General features: G+C 35.3%; 2 protein-coding genes across 4 annotated transcripts; one reads left to right on the top strand and one right to left on the bottom strand.

The window, feature by feature from the left end:
- Nucleotides 1–2,464: 2,464 nt before the first annotated feature.
- On the top strand, nt 2,465–5,648 carry LOC107851546 (mavicyanin). Its single transcript, XM_016696607.2, has 2 exons — nt 2,465–3,121; nt 5,123–5,648. The coding sequence occupies exons 1-2, from the start codon at nt 2,950–2,952 to the stop codon at nt 5,494–5,496; spliced, it is 546 nt and encodes a 181-aa protein (XP_016552093.1). The 5' UTR covers nt 2,465–2,949; the 3' UTR covers nt 5,497–5,648.
- A 708-nt stretch (nt 5,649–6,356) lies between these two features.
- On the bottom strand, nt 6,357–20,027 carry LOC107850553 (isoleucine--tRNA ligase, cytoplasmic). 3 transcript variants are annotated; one of them, XM_016695159.2, is made up of 18 exons: nt 19,325–20,027; nt 15,623–15,688; nt 15,333–15,476; nt 14,738–14,952; nt 14,385–14,550; nt 12,783–13,913; nt 12,248–12,373; nt 11,778–11,915; nt 11,563–11,666; nt 11,422–11,485; nt 9,680–9,768; nt 9,450–9,591; nt 8,704–8,767; nt 8,551–8,618; nt 8,298–8,420; nt 7,095–7,160; nt 6,838–6,953; nt 6,357–6,753 (listed from the first exon to the last, which is right to left on the bottom strand). In XM_016695159.2, the coding sequence occupies exons 1-17, from the start codon at nt 19,856–19,858 to the stop codon at nt 6,876–6,878; spliced, it is 3,318 nt and encodes a 1,105-aa protein (XP_016550645.2). In that variant the 5' UTR covers nt 19,859–20,027; the 3' UTR covers nt 6,357–6,753; nt 6,838–6,875. The 3 variants fall into 3 exon arrangements, with proteins under 3 accessions (XP_016550645.2, XP_016550646.2, XP_016550647.1); XM_016695160.2 differs by having other exon boundaries at nt 6,834–6,953; nt 19,325–20,010; XM_016695161.2 differs by lacking the exon at nt 19,325–20,027 and adding an exon at nt 18,146–18,333.
- Nucleotides 20,028–20,269: the final 242 nt, after the last annotated feature.

Here is a 20,269-nt window from a genome sequence, read left to right as displayed (position 1 = left end):
TAATTAATATTTTCTTAAGAGGTGTGTCAAATCAACAAAGATCAACTATTTTGAAACGGAGGGAGTAATAAATTAGGTTTTATACTTCTTGTTGCATTCACGATAATCCTTTATTACGACTTAGATTGCACGATCAAGAGTAAAATGTTTGTTCGTTCAGTAAGTTAGTCAGTCGTCATCTTATCTTGAATAAGACCTTCGTGGTCTGATCCTGACTTTTGGTTCAATTCCTTCTCAAACATTAAATAGAACGAAAGCTTTAGTATACCAAACTGTTTTTTAGGCTCTATACTTTTGTATAGAGCAATATAATCTACTCCCTCTATTAATTTTTTATTCGTCCATAAAACTTCATCCAATTATGAAAATAGATAAATAAATTAAAACATCTATTTTAATAGTACATATAAAAGCCAAGCTAAATGAAAGAAGGGAGTAAATATTCACTTGTTAGGATTATATATTAAATTGTCATTTTATTCATTACTTAAGAGCTGTATAAAGCTAATATTAGATAAATAAAAATTGACGAAATAATATGTATTCGATCAAGAGTAATGTTGTTGTATTTAAATTTGTAAAATTACTACTATAGTAATATTATCGTATTAAAAATTATAAAATATTTATTAGAGACTTACAAGATGTCAGAAACCCTACAATGAAAAGATAAATCTCTTTATTTTCATTTTTCCACAAATTAAACATCTTTTCTAAAAGAAAAACAAAGAATTTTCTTTTTATAAATTCTAACCGTCATATTAATGTATAAAATTGTCATCTTTCCAACACTTGTATTTATACATTATTGATAAATTATAATTTGAAATTAAAATCAAAATCAAATATTACCGTCATTAATACACATAATAGTTTACCATATCGACCAATTTGAATCTACCTAAATAATCAGGATTAATTGCATAAATATTGGCTTTTTCCTATTAAATAAATAAAGTTCAAGATATAAAGACAAATTGGAGACTAAATAAAGGTTTTAAAAAATAGTAAAACAAAATAAAGTAAATTAATAAACAACACGTGATTAGCACGTGCTAAGATACTTTTAAATGATTTTTTAAAATAAAAAATAAAGAAAGACAAATGACAAGTAAAACGCAGTGCCGGGAGTGCGATTCACTATAATTGACAAGTGAATTTTTATAAAAGGACCAAAATAGTCCCTAAAGTTTGACCATTAGCATTTATAGTACTTAAATATATAAAGATGGTGCACTTTTAGTCATCACTTACTTCTTTCATCACAAACCAACATTTAGGACTCATTTAATTTATCGATTATCGAATTATCGAATCAATATTTATAAATATAGTATATGATATCTATTTTCAAATATCGATTATAGAATTATTGGGGGATAAAACGTTAGGTAAGAAAATCTAAACACATGATTTGTAACAATTTTTATTTTACCAATGGTGGGTAGTTGAAACAAAAGGCAATATAAAAGGACACGTGTAAAAATGATAAAAATCAACAATATAGTATGAAAAAGAAATTGAAAGAAACTCTTTTACCAACCATTCACTTTACTTTCACCTCATTTTCTTGTTACAACAATTATGTCCTATATCTTAGGAAACTACCAAGAACCCCTCATTGCACCTCACCCCTCACATTGAAGGGCACTTCCTTAAGGGTTGTTTGGTTTGAATTTAATTGTGCGAGCTCGTTAATTAGAGATTTCAGACTTAAATTTTAGGAATATATAAAGAGAATTTTGATAACGAGTAACCTTTTTCTCTTTTTAATAGCCTTATATAGCGCAAATCCACAATCACAAAAATTCAGTTATTTTTATTAGAATGTCGTATAAGTTGATCTAGAGTTCAAGAGTCTCGAGAAGTATACAAATTATTTCGATAGTGAATATGCATGCACTGTAACACTCATCTTCTATAATAAAATTTCAGTACTATTAAAAGCAGCATCGGAATTTAGAGTTTAGGAGCTCTCAACTTGTCATCAAATTAACGATTGTCATAGTTATTGAATCGTAATTAAGCATTTATACATGTATTAAATTTTTTAATACACACAGGGTCTAAACAGAACTTACTGAATTCGTTGGATCTGTAACTAATATCCTACCTCCACCCCAACCATAAAAGACTATGTTTTCTTCAAAAGCAATCTTTCAATCATAATATATATTTTTCATAACATCATTTCGTTATAACAACTACAAAATATCCAAATTAACTGAATCGTTAATAGAGAAATTTGACTATATTACTAAATTTTATTCTAACTTGCGACGTTTGACTATGGTCTTTTATCTTGAGTTAAGGGTTTATCGGAAACAGTCTCTCTACTTTTTCGGAGGTAGTGGTATGGACTGCGTATATTTCACCCTCCCCAGCCCCCACTAAGTGGAAATATACTGGATTTGTTGTTGTTGTACTAAATTTTATTGTTGTACTAAATTTTATTCTAAGGGAAAAGAGTAAAAAATATATTTAAATTTTGACAAAACTTGTTGTAACACGCCTCAATTTTGTGGGAATTCTATGACCTTCATCAACTATTCATTACCATATTTTTGTGACATATATTTGTTCAGCTGGACCACTTCAGATCCTTACACATTCAGAATGCGTGTATTCATGCAGTGGTCCAGCTAGATAAATATATGCCACAAAAATATAGTAATAAATAATCGATGGGGGTCATAGGATCCTGCCAAGTTGAGCCGTGTTACAGCAAATTTTGTCGAAGCTTATGTATATTTCGAATCTCTTTTTTCAAAGGTAAAAGCTACATTTTTTCTTGGAACCAAACAGCCCCTAAGATTCATGGTTATATTCCCAAGAAAGTCCCATACTTAGCACAATTTCTTGAGAGTGATAAAACAACCTTATATTATACGATACCATTTACCTTTGCTTTACTTTCAAGCTTAGTATTACTTCTATCTTTCAGCTAAAATGGTTGCTAGGGTTCTGCTCTTTGTGGCGGCGGCGATGGTTGTTTTCACGGCGGCGACGGTGGCCGGAGTTCAGGTACATCATGTTGTTGGAGATGATAGAGGGTGGGACCCATCTACTGATGTTGCTTCTTGGTCTTCTAACAGAGTTTTCCGAGTTGGTGATAAAATTTGTGAGCTTTCTTTACTCTATAGTTTTTTCGTATGTATTAGTTCATGAATTTTAAAACGGAAAAAGAATAAATATACGAATTAGGATAAATGATACGTACATGTACATATTTTATGTCATACTTTGAATATATGTATGTCTCTACCATTTGTGTGAGAAACATATATGTACCATTTCATTAACATATGTGTACGGCTATACCCAATTATTTATTATAATTTGAAGGCATATTTGTTCCGGCGGGATTCGAAAAGTTGTCGAACTATAAGCATCAAGTAAGAATCGAGTCATAAGTATCTATAAGTTCAATAATACTATAGTGTAAAAATTATAGAGTAAAACATGTAATATTTTCGAATTATGATTAAATTTCCTACCATATATTTCAACTTTAAGGGGTTTTCTTATCCCCAAACTAAATTTTGGCGTTTTTTTTTTTCATCTTTTTTTAGCTGATATGACACTTTTTGTTGCCACATTTTATGTAAAAAAAATGTCACATCAGCACAAAATGGTGATAAAAATACGCTACAATTAAGTTCAGGGGTAATAGGATCCCATGAAATTGAAATGTGTCGTAGCAACTTTGGCCATATTTCGTGGGTGTTAGATGCTTATCTCAAAATTATATAATTTGTCTCTAACCTTGCGAGAATACACCAAATATATTGTTGTTATTAGTTTAAAAATATTAATATTACTTGAGCGATAATTAATATTATATTGTTATATCGATAGAGAGCGATATTAATAACCTGAAAAATGTGGTAAAGGTTCTTCTCATACGATTAGTATATATACATCTAGTGCTTAAAAAATTACTTTGAGATGTTGAAATTGATTTTATAAATTAGCAGTAATTTATTTTGATAGCATTGTTAAAATTGACAAATAAACATTTGATGTATTTTGTAAAAATAAGTAATGATAAATATTTTTCTATTAAAATAATGGTGAAGGGTAATTTATATATATAAATTGATGTGTTATTGTTTTAGAATTTAGAGAAAATTAATTCTTCTTTATATATCCCGTCTCAATTGACGTGTTCTTATTTTAAAATAAATTATACAGTACATATATTTATGAAACAATTGTGGGTACATGAAGATTTTAGATATAGAAAAATGTTATATTATGTCACATAATTAAAAGATATTTGAGCATCTAAATAATCGTGATTTTAACATATCAATTTATGATATTTACATAAATTTATAAATAATAAAAGTTCAATACTCAAAATCACGTGAAAAATAAAATGAATTCTTTATTGTACTTGGAATAATTATTACTGTAGAAAGATAAGCAACTACTCGTGAGTCCCTAAAATTTGTACCACACATTTCTATGATTTATTTTCGTTGGAAAATTAAATTATATACATATAAGATTAATTTTATATGTATATATAATAGATATTGAATGATCAGCAAAAATAAAAAATGCTAAGAAATTATTTCAACAAACTCACTCTCTTAGAAAATGTGATGTATTATTGTTTAGATTTTTTATAACGATAATTCTCTATATAATAACAATGTTTTTCAATGAAATTAATTTTTTATATTATATTATATTATATTATATTATATGATCTCGATAACAAAGTCTTTGTCTTTTCCATAAGCTACACCTCATTAGGTTCGGTAAACAAGCAGTATAGTCTTTAATGTTACAATTTGAATTTACTAGAGTTATACATAAATTTAATAAATATTTGATTGTAGAGTCGATTCTTATGATATATTAACTTTATATCCCGAACACACATATATATTGTTAAAATTTCAACTCGAGATGATTTCTTTCATCTGCCTAAACTTTATTGGATAAATCTAACCACACATGGAAGTTAGAACAACCAAAGGATTGACAAATCGACTTAAACACCATCATTATCATAAAAGAAAAAATATTTCTTTATATTTTACTAGTTTACTTGAAAATACTATACATATTGAAGAATAATTATACATTTTTGCATATATTATATGAGTAGGGTTCACCTACTCCTCGGCTCAAGAGAGTTTGGTGGAGCTGAGAAGCGAGGAAGATTTTACATCGTGTGATGTAACGAACCCGATCAAGATGTACACGGATGGTTTGAATACGATCTCTCTCGAAGGAGAAGGAATCAGGTACTTCGCGAGCGGGAACACGGAGAGCTGCAAAAATGGGCTGAAAATGCCTGTGAAAATCCAGCCCAAAGAGCAAAAAGTGGCCCAAAATGTTGTATCAATGGATGTAGCTGATGGAAATGTTGTATCAATGGATGTAGCTGATGGGCCAACATTACCTTCTACTTCAACTAATTTAAATGGGCTTTCTTACCTTTTGGCTATTGGATTATCAATCTGCCTATTGGGCCTTTAGATGTGAGAAGTTAAAAGTAATTATGGGTTATGGACTGTATTAAGTAGGATAATGTATCACTTTATTTGAATTAAATTTTGAACTGTGATATTAGTATGTTGGATTTGATTTGGAATAATTTGTTGTCTATTCAAGTAGTTTTCTCGTTTTGATATATGAGTTACCTGAGAAAGCTTCGGAGTAACGATAAAGTTTATTTTGTACGGTTCATAGGTAGTGACAAATTCGAGCCGGTAAATTAGTCATTAACGCTTGTATTGGTATAAACTGTCTATATCATACTCTTTGAATGTACAGCATTGCCTTTAAATCTGTATGAACGAGGATGTGCTTCTTCCGTTCGCAATTAGATTTCTATTTTTACTTATCATTTTTGATATATCAAGAGAATACTTCTATTTTCCTATTTCACCTAAAACTTCTGTTTTCCTATTTTACCTCAGCATTAATTGCTTTTTCTTTAAATGAATTTCAAGATACAATGTAAACATCATTTAATAAAGATGCTATGGTAAAATAGTCATGTTAATTATTTTTCTTTAATAGGTGTGTTATCTTAATTTGTGACAAGTAAAACCAAACGAAGAACGAAGGGAGTACTAGTTTGGAGCTGTTATGAATTGGCTATAGCTATAAAAACTAGTAGCTCAATATAAGAGTCAAATTTGCCTGAGATCTCGAAGCCTAAAAGGCCATAATTTCAAACACAAATTCCACCAGTCAAACCTTGACGGATAAAATACCAAACAATTTTCTAACGTTCAACAACATACCCAGTGTATCCCCACAAAATGGGATCTGAAAAGGGTAAAGTACATGCATTTCATACGATGAATTTTCTAACTTAAAGAGTAAGGATCTACCAAAATTTAACAGATGCATAAACTGAGCAATTTCAAATGATACATGTTCGGATTACACCTTTTTAAAGGGAAGGCACATCATCTCCGAATTGCAAAGTTGAAGGGTAAATCAGGACCTTTTCCCAATTATACATTCAAAAACTATGCTGATACAGTTTTGTAAAGATTAGTACTTCGAGCTCAAATTATCTAAATTTTGAACTGTCATTGTCAATGAAGAAATTGTTTCACTCTTCAAATGGTAAAATAATCACACCTTTGAAGACCTCATGGATCAATGCAGGTTTGCCCCGCACCCGGTCCATTGCCATCCCTAGAGATGGTCATAAAACTCTGTATTATGAAGATTTTTTGGTACAAATTTTGCCCTTTGCTTGAGAATACTGTGTTGTTCCTGCAAGATGAAGCTGGTTTGGAAACAGAAAACCGCCTCGGAACGACCAAAATTACCGAAACAAAAACGTTAAATTCGACCTACGTATAAAGCGTCAGCGTGGATGGCATCTGAATCAAGCACTATTGACTTGGTCTTGCTAAGGTGATCACAAAGGACAAGTTTGAGATTCCATGGAAACTCTCTTCAGCAATAGTTATCTGCAACTTACGAAACTTGTTAACCGGTGTACAAGAAACTAGGAAACATTTTTCTTTCTAATAATAAGAGATGTATTCAAGTGAGAAACTAGCTCTGAAATTAATATACAGAAACAACGAGGAAGCGGCCACAGAACTTACTGCATTTGAAGAGATCGCTTCAGCACGAAGCAAAGGACATCCAATGCTGCCTTTAATGTATGATTCCTGTAACGCCAAATTAGTTATTAAAAAGGGTGGACAAACAAAGAGGCACAAACAAGTTGGGTTTTGGCAATTTAAGCAAGCATGCACTAGCCTTTTAAGAGTGAAGGTGCACTAAGCTACTAAGTAAAAAAAAGGGGCAGCCCGGTGCACTAAAGCTCCCCCGGTATGCGCAAGATCCGGTGAAGGGCCCGGCCGCAAGGGTCTATTGTACGCAGCCTTACCTTGCATTAAAGCTACCATGTAAAGGTAGATAAAGAAATTAATGGAAAAAGATCAAAGAAAAAGTATGGAATGTGGTGGCCTGACTAAGCCCAATATATAGATAGAAACCCAATACTTCATTTAAGGTCGAACAGAACACCCCCCCCCCCCCCCCCCCCCCCCCCCCCCCCTCCAGCCCCTCCCTTTAATTCCCCCCCCCCCCCCCCCCCCGGACCTTCACTATCTGGAAAATAACCATTTCAACCTCACAAAGACATTAGTACTTCCTTAAAGAACTATACAGTTCGAGCATATGATATTAAGTTTTCAGCCTCTTCATTTAATTTCTTCCACAATCCACCCCCCGGACCTTCACTATCTGGAAAATAACCATTTCAACCTCACAAAGACATTAGTCCTTCCTTAAAGAACTATACAGTTCGAGCATATGATATTAAGTTTTCAGCCTCTTCATTTAATTTCTTCCACTCCAACCCAAAAAAGAAAAAAAGAAAACCAATGAACGGTTTGTCTTTTTCTCATCCTGCATCAAACACCAGTCCCCTTTCAACCAACCTCCATTCGTACTACATCAAAGATCCACCCCCTACCTTTTACAGTCAGAAATTCTCTTTTTCCCACCATCCTCCTCTATGCTCTATCCACGCCAAACTTCTGCCATGTCAGCAGCTTATTGTTCTTTTTTCTCTTACTTATTCCCGGCTTTTATTCCTCTAGTTCCCTATCCATTGTTCTTTCCCATGGAAGCTGCACTTGCCACCCCCAAACTCGCATTCGGAAGTTCCACAACCAAGGACTTAGAGGATCCAACAAATCTCTAAATCTCCTTCTCTATCTAGAACGACAGATTTCACAAAGCCAGTTGTCTTAATAAAATAGAAAGCATCGAGTAATGCTGTGGACCTCAGAAGATACCTGAGACTTCAAAATCTGCTCAGAAACTGTTTTATCATCATCCAAAGACTTGAAGAAAACCTCTACCATGTCAGTGGGTTCAAGCCCGGCTTTCTTTCTCAGTTTCTGGATCCTATTCACAACCTGCACGCAGAGTTCAGCACCAAATTCATTTATCAGGAATCTCCCCACATAACAGTAACCAATCAAAATACAAGTAATAAATGGATGATATCTGCAATTCAATCCTATTGAGAATGACTTCCGAGAATACCTCCCGAGCAACTCCAGCCTCAACGAGTGAATCATCAACACCCAAATCCAGTATCACCAAAACATCACCTGCATGTGCAAAGAATGAAATAAAACTGTATGAAATCAGATGAAACGTAAAAAAGATTGAACTTGTGAAGGAGGAGATGCTCACCATCCCCTGCCGCATCGATTTCATCGTCCTTCATATTATCAGGACGTTTAAAACCCCGAACAATCTACAAGTACATTAAAAATTTGAGTTACGGTATAATAATAACAACAATAACAATAATAATAATTAATTCAAGCATTTTGATGCAGTGCAACTGTGCAAGATTTGCCAAATCAGCAATAAATCTCTTCTAATTTTGAATATTCAGGTGAACAAAAGAAAATCTTAAGTTATTCAAAACCTAAATTCCTGCTTCAAATTAATATGTACTTGTCTGTTGTAGCACTAAATTTCATTTCTTCTGCCAAAGCATAACTCAAAACTAATTCTGATGAGCAGAAACAGATTTCTACATAAAGAGGTTTGACTTAACTATAATAACAAGACGATTCAACACATGCAATTCCTTTTCTCCTCCCACCCTTCTCCATTAGTTCTCTTTTTCAGCAACTTACGTAGCCCTCTTCAAGCCAAAAAATAAGGACAGAGATTCACGAACTGGAAGCCCTTTTGAGGCTTATCTTGCAATTACTAAATAGGGCCAGCATAAAGTTGAAGGAACTTTGCTTCTCCAGCTACCATTTTTTCCTTTATTTCCAGTCCTGACAGCCAACTGATCTATTCTACCGTTTTGTCCCCAGGGTTCAATATAGCCAACAAAAGAAAACCCATAATAGAACCGCCATACTCTTTCAAAGACTGCCAAGTATGAGGAATTTAAAGAAGCAAGTAAACATCAGATTCACCTTGATATCACTAAGCTTCAAAGTATGTGAAGCAATTGTAATTTCTCCCGCTTTCTCAAAAGCAATAATATCTGCTGTTGACATGGCCTTAACTTCCTTGGCAACAACACCCATCGACTTCCCCAACCTTTTTCCTAACACACTGAGGCAACAGGAACAGTTAATAAGGTTAATTCAGAGAACAACAAATGAAGAAAAACTTGGCACATCACACATGACATCAAGATCACCTGAAATCTGGCTCTGCACGCAGAGAAGCATACTTCAATGTATCATTGCATGGGACCAAAGACTTAATGTTTAGCTCTTCGAGTACATACTGCAATCACAAGAACAACCAACCACCAAAAATTAAATAAGATGGCATAATACAGAAAAGAAAAGGTAAAAGGGACAAAAAACTATGACGGACATCATTATACTAACACAGGAAAATATCTTTACCCATTTGGTTAGGATTATTATAAATATACATCATTATTCTAAGTGTTGATTATTAGAGAATTAATTAGAAATTCAATTTATTGAAGCGAGAGTTGGTAGCCCTAAAGTAGGACTTTTTCTGTATCAGCCGAAGTTTATTGTGAATAAGGAACCTAATTTAATCAGATAAACTTATTAAATCAGGGACCATATAAAAATCAGAGAAGCCCTTTAGTAAATATAACAAAGTTACTGCAAAGTGCATAAGTAGAACAACTTCTCTTGAGATGCTCTTTGGTACTAAAAGGGGGATAAATCAACCCAGCGACAGGAAATCATTAATCAGGAATGAAAGTGGTTCCAGCATAAGCACTTGAAGCTTCAACAAATCAGGCATATAAACTCACATAAAGCAGAATGGATATAGAGGATTGATAATCAGCTCCGACAAGCTTGACACTGAAGCATAGCAGTCAATATTGTTTCCATTTGAGAGAAGTCGCCATTGCTAAAGTATATCACAAAATCCCTAAACCTTTTTCTAAATGCTACTGTATGGTTATTGCCTTTGTACTTGAGCACAATATTCCAAAATATGAACATTCAAATGTCTATTCAGGCATCTCCAAACAAAGAAAAATGTTTCTTTTTTGAGTTTTCAGGAAACACAATAAAAGATAATAGGAGGGGTGATTGTCTTAAGAAATGATTCTGTTACTTTCTAAGAAAGGTCCAACTGTTTCCATGTCAAAACGGGTCAAAAAAATTCTGTTTTATTTCCTAATCACCAACATATTCTTCATTAGAACTAGTATATCGCTATTTGCTACCTAAGCAAGAAGAATAGCTCCCCATGCTGCACCTAGTTTTAGGACTGAATGGTAACTTTTAATTTAATAAGTTCCATTAACAACACAGTTAAATCCCACACATGCAATCCACGTCCCAAAAACATTATCTTCTCCATCCTCACGCGTATGTTGAGTGGGATGGTAAGCTCACTCTGCTTTTAACCCTTCTGTCAGTCCTATTCGTCCTCCTACTCCCAAACTCTCCCTCTTCATTCATCCAACCTACTTCACCTGCACCTCTGAAATTCCATGTTCTTCCTCTTACGGGAAGCTTTTTCCAGAATATCTAACAATCCAAGATTTGCTTCATTCTAATCCTGAACCTTAACTAAGATTAAACTGATACTGGTGGCTCCATGTCAGAAATAAATAAATAAAAGAGACATAGTTTTTCTTTACTTGAAAAAAGAAAACTCCGTAGCTTTTCTGCACAGCTAACAAAACACAAGAAAATGTGGAACTGCTTTTGCGTAACCAACCTAAAAACTCTTAACCGTGCTCCGACTTTTCTACAAGTGTGCTCCAACTTTTTCACATTGATATATTAGTTTACTGAAATAATGAAAATATTGGATATAGAGATTATATTTTTTTATAAGGATTATAGACATTATATAAAAATTATATAATAGAATAATTGTTTAATAACAGCTCAAAGGCATCATGGAATGCCTGTAAAAGCCAACACGATAACAGACCTCTCTTAGTTTGCCCGCAATGTCATCAAGGAATTCTGAATCCGGATGTACAACCACCATTTCCCTGAAAGAAACCAAACCAACATGAGCTTTTGCCTTTTTTCTGTGGGGCTTGGGGAGAAAAAAGTGCAGAGGCTCAACCTTAGCGGAGTTTTAATAGGTTTGCTGTGACGATCACGAATATTTCGTGCAAGGTCAATAATTGTCATCATCCTATTAACACTCTGCTCAATACGCTCCCACCTCTGAAATGATTTTAAACATGCATGAAACAAACTTAAGGCAGAGAAGAATGCAAATTTCTGCACCTCATATTTGAGGAACGGCAAGAAAGTACAATAGGAAAAAATAAGTACCTCCCCTTCCACTTCAGGATAGCTGCAATAGTGAATGCTCTCCTCTGATCCTTTGCAAACTTTCCGCAAATTTTGGTAAAGAACCTCGGTGAAGAAAGGAGTTAGTGGCGCCATAGCTTTACATGCAGTCAGAAGCACCTGTCAAATTAAGGACCTATAGTGTTGGAAAGCCACTGGCAGAAGAACTCCAAGTAGGCACAACAAAAGAAATAAGCTATTTTGTGCAACTTGGGGGTGGGCTTCAATTATTCATATAAGTACCGTAACATATGAATCTCATTCATCACATATTTCTTCTATATGACTGTGCCATGCTACACATATCGGTTACAATAAGAAACTAAACAAGGACTAGCAGCAAGAGTTAAATCTTGAACAGCATCAGGCACAGAGCCCAAGACCACACAACCTCACAATATGCCAACAACATGAACTTCAAGATCTATTATAACAGTAAGAATTGCACTTACAAAGTAAAGAGTTGAAAGAGCAGTTCTGCAGTCTCCCTCACCAGTACGGCCTTTTAGTCTCTTCCGATTGAACCGCACATAGATATTAGTTAAATTATCAAGAAACTTTAGGAGATACGGAACCACCTGCAAAGAGGATAAATAGACAAAACATTAACACGGATGTACCTGCGACTTATAAATTTCCTAAAACCACACACTTCGGTAAAGAGACCATTTGTTTCAATCTGCTTTCCATCTTCAACCATAGACGTGAACTTGAGGATCAAACATCTCTTATAACCACAAACTTCTACAAAGAGTCCATGTGTGCCTACTTGCTGAGTTTCCAGCTTTAACCATATAAAAATCTGAGAAGCATCTACGCAATGAAATACAAACATATGGATATTCTTGTTCAGACATCAAAATTAGGACTCCACACAAACATTTGAAGGAATCCGGTTTGAAGATAATTATAGAGGTTCGTAAGCTCCATGTAAATAGTTGAAGATATGAAGCTAGATTTGGCATCCGACAAGATTGGAAAACTAACCGTGTACAATCTATAAGCATCCATTTCTTGCCGAACGAAATGGACTAAGCTCTGAGTTGCAGAATTGATCCACTGGTCTAGGACATTCGAAGAACACCGCAAAGTTTTTTGATCAGTAGGAATGAATGGTCCAAACCCATCAATCTCAAGTCTTTTTGCATTCTGAACAAGGAACCTATATGCATTATACCATGGCAAGAAAACATCTTTCACCACAGCAAAAACTCCCTCTTTCTTAAAGCGCAGAGGTTCAGCACGGACAACGGGAGAGTTTATCAGGTATAAACGCAATGCATCAGCTCCATAATCATTGATAACTTCTGATGGTTGAGGATAGTTCTTTAATCGTTTACTCATCTTCTTCCCATCTTCAGCCAGGACAAGACCATTGCAAATGAGGTTTCTGAAAGCAGGTTTCCCAAAAAGGGCGGTGGAAAGGACCATAAGGGTGTAGAACCATCCACGAGTTTGATCGAGACCTTCTGCCACAAAATGACCGGGGAAATTGTTCTCAAAGAGCTCAACATTCTCAAAAGGATAGTGGATATAAGCATAAGGCATTGACCCACTTTCAAACCAGCAATCAAATACATCCTCCACGCGTCGAAGAACGCCAAATTCAGGCCCCCGACGGGATGGGATGGTAATGTGATCAATATAGTGCCGATGCAAGTCAGTCACCTTAGCACCAGAGAGCTTTTCCAGTGTTTCAATGGAGTCCATAACAACTATCTCTTCACCATCCTCACTAACCCACACAGGAAGAGGAGTACCCCAGAACCTACTTCGGCTAACAGCCCAGTCCCTTGCATTTTCTAACCAATTGTGGAACCGTTTTTCCTTCACAAAATCAGGAACCCAGTAGGTTTGCTTATTGTTCTCTAACAATTGATCCTTAATCTTTTCCACCATAATAAACCAGCTAGGAACTGCTCTGTAAATCAGAGGTGTGTCAGATCTCCAGCAAAAAGGGTAAGAATGCATAAACTTTCCAGATTTAACTAGTCTTCCTTTATCCTTCACTGCTTGCGTGATATCATTATCTGCTTCCTTAACGTATTTGTCTCTGAAGTCAGTAATTCTCTCAGTAAAGCGGCCATTATCATCTACCGCCACAATCAAGCTCTCCCCCTACAGAAAGCAAAATCCAGACAAGTCAATTTCGTCGGAGCTCAAGGTCACAATATCATTAAACAAAACATATACAAAAAGGCTGATTTAGACAAACATTTGGGGAAATGGCTTGCAGTTACAATATATGGCACATAGTTTGCAAAGAAAGAGCAAGAAAAACTCCATAATTCACAATGTACTTCCATCAGCTCCTAATATTTTGACAAGCCCCGGAGATGATATTCCAGTACATTTTCCTAGGAAGAATGGGTGTCCCAAGTCAGATTTTGCATCAGTCATCGGAAAGAAAAAGTGATAAACTCATGCGCAAGTCCTAACACTTCTAAGAACATCTTACACAGCCAAAAGCCAACAAGAAAGCATATAAGTTCGAGAGCATGTACGCATATACAGACAATGAAACATGTTTGTATTACAGGCAAATAGGATTATTGCAAGAACACATTGAAGTTTCATAAGTTTCCGAACCTTCTTGATTATGCCATTTTCTATACAAACACGATTGTCGTCCTCACCAAAGGCAGGAGCACAATGAACAATTCCAGTACCACTGTCAGATGTCACATAATCATCCGCAACGACTCTGAATGCTGAATCAGAAAAATCTTTGAAGTAATCGAATAGAGGAATGTACCTGCATTGAAAACCTATATAAGTTTTCTTGATCAAAGATCTATATAAGTTAACTTTGATGCTAGATACCATAAGTTATACACACTTGTCAATTTTCATTCAAGATACTAGCTACCATATTCCGGACAACAAGAACAGTATTTTGTGCAGCATATCAATTGACAAAGTTCAAGAAGAAAATTCCTCACTTCTTCCCCACAAGGGACGACCCAGGAAATTTATCCATCACCTCATACGTTTCCGTATTCTTTGATTTACCACCAGAGGTCTTTGTCTTAGAATTTGGGGTTTGAGCATCAGCAGCAGGTCCATTTGGCATGACCTTTTTCGCCTTCTCAACTGGTAGCTCGGACAATCGAGACTCCGCCACCACAAAAATCTTCCCGTTGAATTTATTGCGAACCTGCTCGTATTATCAAATCAACCTTATCAAGCTTAGATTAAAATATTTCCAGATTTACACACCTGTTTCATACCAATGAGAAGGAAATATGATGCATATGTTTTTGCTTAAACTGAATAAATATTATCAAGAGACTTGCACACTCCAATTAAATGACTGTCATCACATGTACAATTTGATTAAATGTAATGAAATAGCAGCACATTACAGAGTATGAAATAATAAAACTGAAGACCTTTGACCTTAATAACAACATTATTAAACCACATTTGAAGCACAATGATAAGTTAAAGTAACAAAAAGCCCTCAAAGTACTGTAAATCCAATTAAAGCAACAATTCATACAAATTTCAAACCAGAAGTTTTACTAAAGGACTAACCTTGACGTATACAAAATTGGCGTTAACACAAAGAGCAAGATTACTTGGAAGAGTCCAAGGAGTTGTGGTCCAAGCAACAAAGGATGCACCCTCGGGATCATCGACTATCGGGAAGGAAACCATGATTTCTGGGTCACTTACTTCCTGCACCACACCCAAAATGGAAACTAATTTTTTAACTTCTTGATGAAACAAACACAATTTCATATAATCACATAAAAAAGCAATCACAAGAACAAGGAGAAAAAAAAATGCACTTCGTGCACAGCTAAATGATTTTCATTACGGACCTTGTAATTTGAATTAGCTTCAAAATTGGATAAAGGAGTCTTCAAACCAGTACTATAAGGCATAACCTGCAAACACAAAAATCAGGAAAAGATCAAATTTCTTTCAAACCCAACTACACAGGTGTGAGCCCATCAGCTCCAATATTGGTGAAAAAGTTTATCCAACACCCATATGAGTTCAAGAATGCTGGCTGGTAGATTCACAAACAATCCCAGAGAGGCGGAGACAGGCGGACGCCACAGCAGGAAAAAGAATGTTTTCCTCAACCCGAATACATATTTTTTTATTTTTGAGAAAGGTTACAGTATTACAAAATTTTAAAGTTCTATGGAGCGGTGATTAGACTTTTAGACCTACTTTGTTGTATGGGACGGCGTGTTGACCAGTCAAGAATGCACATGTTAATAAGATGAAAGTAGCGGAGATGAGGATATTCAGATGGATGTGTAGGCATATCAGGGTCTAGGGAAGATACGATTTGGAACAAAGATCTACGGGGCAAGGTGCGCGTGGCCTCCGTGGAGAACAAGATAAGGAAAGTGAGGCTGAAATGGTTCGGCATGTGAAGAGGTGTGCCAGTGAGGAGGTGTGAGGGGTCGGATATTAAGGCCTCATTTGTTTGTACTTAATGGAGGTCTAAATCTAAATGGTTCAGACCATAGGCCATTAGGCGCATTTGTTTTTATTAAAATTTAAGCACTTAATTAGTTTGAATAGGTCTTAATCATTAAGATCTAGAATAAAGACTTATTATCATTAAGAGGTATTTTTGGGTGAGACAATACTCACCACCACTCTATCCATAATTACCCGTCAGCACCACTAACCACCTTTCAATCACAACCACCACCTGCAATCAACACCGTCAACTACTACTGACAACCGTCATCATACCTACCACCTCCGTCATTATAATTATATCCATCATCATCATCGCCGTCCCTACAGCCCTACTAAAACTGCTACCTTCCACCAACAATAGATCTGATAACTCTGTCCATCAATGCTAGGACACATGGAAAGAATCACCTGGTGTTTTTGTCTCTGTCTTCACTGGAATTTGAACCTAATATGTGTTTGTAATGATGTAGTAGCTCTTTACTTATTAAATAATCTTATTTCATCTTTTACCTCACCTTTTATATTATCTCTATCACACACCCTATTTTTCTAGTACGCTTATCTTCAGGGTGACATTATGTAACGATAGAAGACCATACAATCCATTCAAACGTTATATTCATTGAAACAGTACAACACGACGCAATATAGCAAAATACAATAAAATACGATGCTATAAAACAGAGTGTAAGAGAAAAATGAACAGACCTTAAATAGGGGTGGCAATGGGGCGAGGCGGATGTGGTGCGGGTTTAGAAAAAACCCGCAAATTTAAAAACCGCCCTGCATCACCTTTAAACCCGCATAAACCCGCCCCACACTCATACCTGCGCATACTCGCACCGCACCGCCCCACTTTTTTTTTCTTTTATGAAACATTTGTTTTTCATTTATAAGATGAATCAAGAAATTAAAATTAGAGATCAATTAGTTTATCTGATTATTTAAGTCCTTGCTATAGATAAATTAAATAAGTTAAGCATGGCAAAGTGATTTAGCAAGGAAAAACCTTTAAACTTTTGTTTGATACTTTGAGTTATAAAACTATTGTACCGGTCTGAAAAGAAAAATTATGAAATTATTTATTTGTAGTGTTATATATGTCGTTTTAAGTATGATAAAATTTTAAGTAAAGAATACATATAATTTTAGGTTAGATTCACGAGAATAATACTAAGTTTTAGCTTTTTAAATTTGAAGCCGCAACCCGCCCCAACCCGCACCATTTAAAAAAACTTACTTCATCTTGCCCCACACCCGCATAGCCAAAAACCCGCACTGCCCCGCGTAGCCTAAAACCCGCACCACCCCTTTGCCATCCTAACCTTAAAACCTTGATAAACAAAACCCTTCTAAAACAACTGAGCGGAAACCCACCAAACACTCTCCATAAACTTCAAATTCATAGTCTTATACCCATTCCGAAAGTCAATCCACCTCCCCACTCTCACCACCGTCTTCTCCAACTCCCCGACATACCTCGTAACAATACTCCTACGTTCCTCATTATACTTATCAATCCTCATATCAATCACTTGTTGTTTCATCTTAATCCCAAGTTTCTCATCAATTTCATAATCCCACCCGAATCTTTGGGTCACATGATGACTCGTCATTAATTGGAATCAGGTCTCAATGTCCTTGATCCTACCTGCTTATATGTGCCCGTAATGAAGTAGTAGCTCTTCATTATTTAATAATCTCATTTTATCCTTTACCGTACCTTTTTATCATAGCTCTACTCTATACCTACTTTTATTGTGCATTTATCCTTCAAATTACTGATGTGCGACATTATGTAATAACAGAAAAACACATATTCATTAAAACAATACACTACGATATAATACAACATAATACAGTACATTATAAAAATGCAACGTAAGGAAAAAGGAACAAACCTTGAAACCTCGATAAACGAGCCCCTTTTGATACAACTGAGCAAAAACCCACCAAACACTCTCCATAAACTTGAAATTCATAGTCATACCCATTCTCAAAATCAATCCACCTCCCCATTCTCACCACCGTCTTCTCCCACTTACCAACATACTGCGTAACAATACTCCTACATTCTTCATTATACTTATCAATCTCCATATCAATCACTTGTTGTTTCATCTAAATCCCAAGTTTCTCATCAATTTCATAATCCCACACAAATATTCGGGTCACATGATGATCCTTCATTGATTGGTATCGGGTCACAATGTCCTTGATAGTACCTACTAAAATTTGCCTGTAATGAGGTAGTAGCTCTTCATTATTTAATAATCTTACTTTATCCTTCACCCTACCTTCTTATTGTAGCTCTACTCTATACCTATTTTTATTGTACATTTATCCTTCAAATTACTGATGTGCGACATTATGCAATAAATTACTGATGTGCGACATTATGCAACAACAAAAAGACATTCTTTAAAACAATACAGCACATTACAATACAACATAATACAATACATTATAAAAAAATACGTAAGAAAATGACTAACCTTGGAGCCATGATAAACAAGCCCCTTTTGATACAATTGAGTAAAAACCCACCAAAACACTCCATAAACTTCAAATCCATAGTCTTATACCCATTCTCAAAATCAATCCACCTTCCCATCCTCACCACCGTCTTCTCCCATTCGCCAACATACCTCGTAACAATTGACCTACACTCCTCATTATACTTATCAATCCCCATATCAATCACTTGTTGCTTCATCTTAATCCCCAGTTTCTCATCAATTTCATGTTCAACAGGTAACCCATGACAATCCCAACCAAATCTTAGGGTCACATGATGACCCATCATCGATTGGTATCAGGTCACAATGTCCTTGATCCTACCCGCTAATATGTGCCCATAATGAGGCAGTAGCTCTTTACTATTTAATAACCTTACATTATCCTTTACCCTACCTTTTTATCGTAGCTCTACTCTATACCTACTTTTATCATAGGTTTATCCTTCAAATTATTGATGTGCAACATTATGTAACAATAAAAAATACATACTCATTAAAACAATACAGTATGATGTAAAATACGATACATTATAAAACCGAGTGTGACCTAAAAGGGCATACCTTGAAGCCACGATAAACGAGCCCCTTTTGATACAACTGAGCAAAAACCCACCAAACACTCTCCATAAACTTCAAATCCATAGTCTTATACCCATTCTCAAAATCAATCCACCTCCCCATCCTCACCACCGTCTTCTCCCACTCGCCAACATACCTCGTAAATATTGACCTACACTCCTCATTATACTTATCAATCCCCATATCAATCACTTGTTGCTTCATCTTAATCCCAAGTTTCTCATCAATTTCATGTTCAACAGGTAACCCGTGACAATCCCAACCAAATCTTCGGGTCACATGATGACCCGTCATGGATTGATACCGGGTCACAATGTCCTTGATCGTACCAGCTAATATATGACCGTAATGAGGCAACCCGGTAGCAAATGGTGGACCGTCGTAGAAAATGTATTCGGGTTTGTTTCGGGTTTTTTCGAGCTGGGTTTCGAAGGCTTTTGCGGTTTCCCACCATTTGAGAATTTTTGTTTCTTCATTTGGAAAAGAGAAATCTTTGCCTTCACATATATCTTCCATTGTTGTGGTGTGTATGTGGAGAGTGAAAAAAAATCGGCGTGTATATATGTAGCTAGGGTTTAAGAAGAGCTAAGTAGAGTGAACAAGAAGAAGAAGAAGAAGGGGTTAAGGGTATTTTGGTCAAGAAAATTATCATTATTTGGAAAGTTAAAAAAAAAATTGTTGTAGAATCTTATGGATGGGACATAATAGAGTTTATCGTAAATAGTCCCTCCAATTCATCTGAGTTAGTGAGATCGATTGAGTATAACACCCCATTTTGCGAGAATATATTAAGTATATTATTGTTGTTGCGTACACGCTATTTTTTCAAACTCAACTTTGCGAGACACACTAAGTATGTTGTCGTTGTTGCGTATACTTCATTCTTTCAGACCCCACTTTATAAGAATACACTAAATATTTTGTTGT

This window comes from Capsicum annuum, chromosome 12 (genome assembly GCF_002878395.1).
Source record: "Capsicum annuum cultivar UCD-10X-F1 chromosome 12, UCD10Xv1.1, whole genome shotgun sequence".
NCBI lineage: Eukaryota > Viridiplantae > Streptophyta > Magnoliopsida > Solanales > Solanaceae > Capsicum > Capsicum annuum.
The sequence above is the reverse complement of the archived record's forward strand: the minus strand, read 5'-3'. Positions and strand labels throughout refer to the sequence as shown.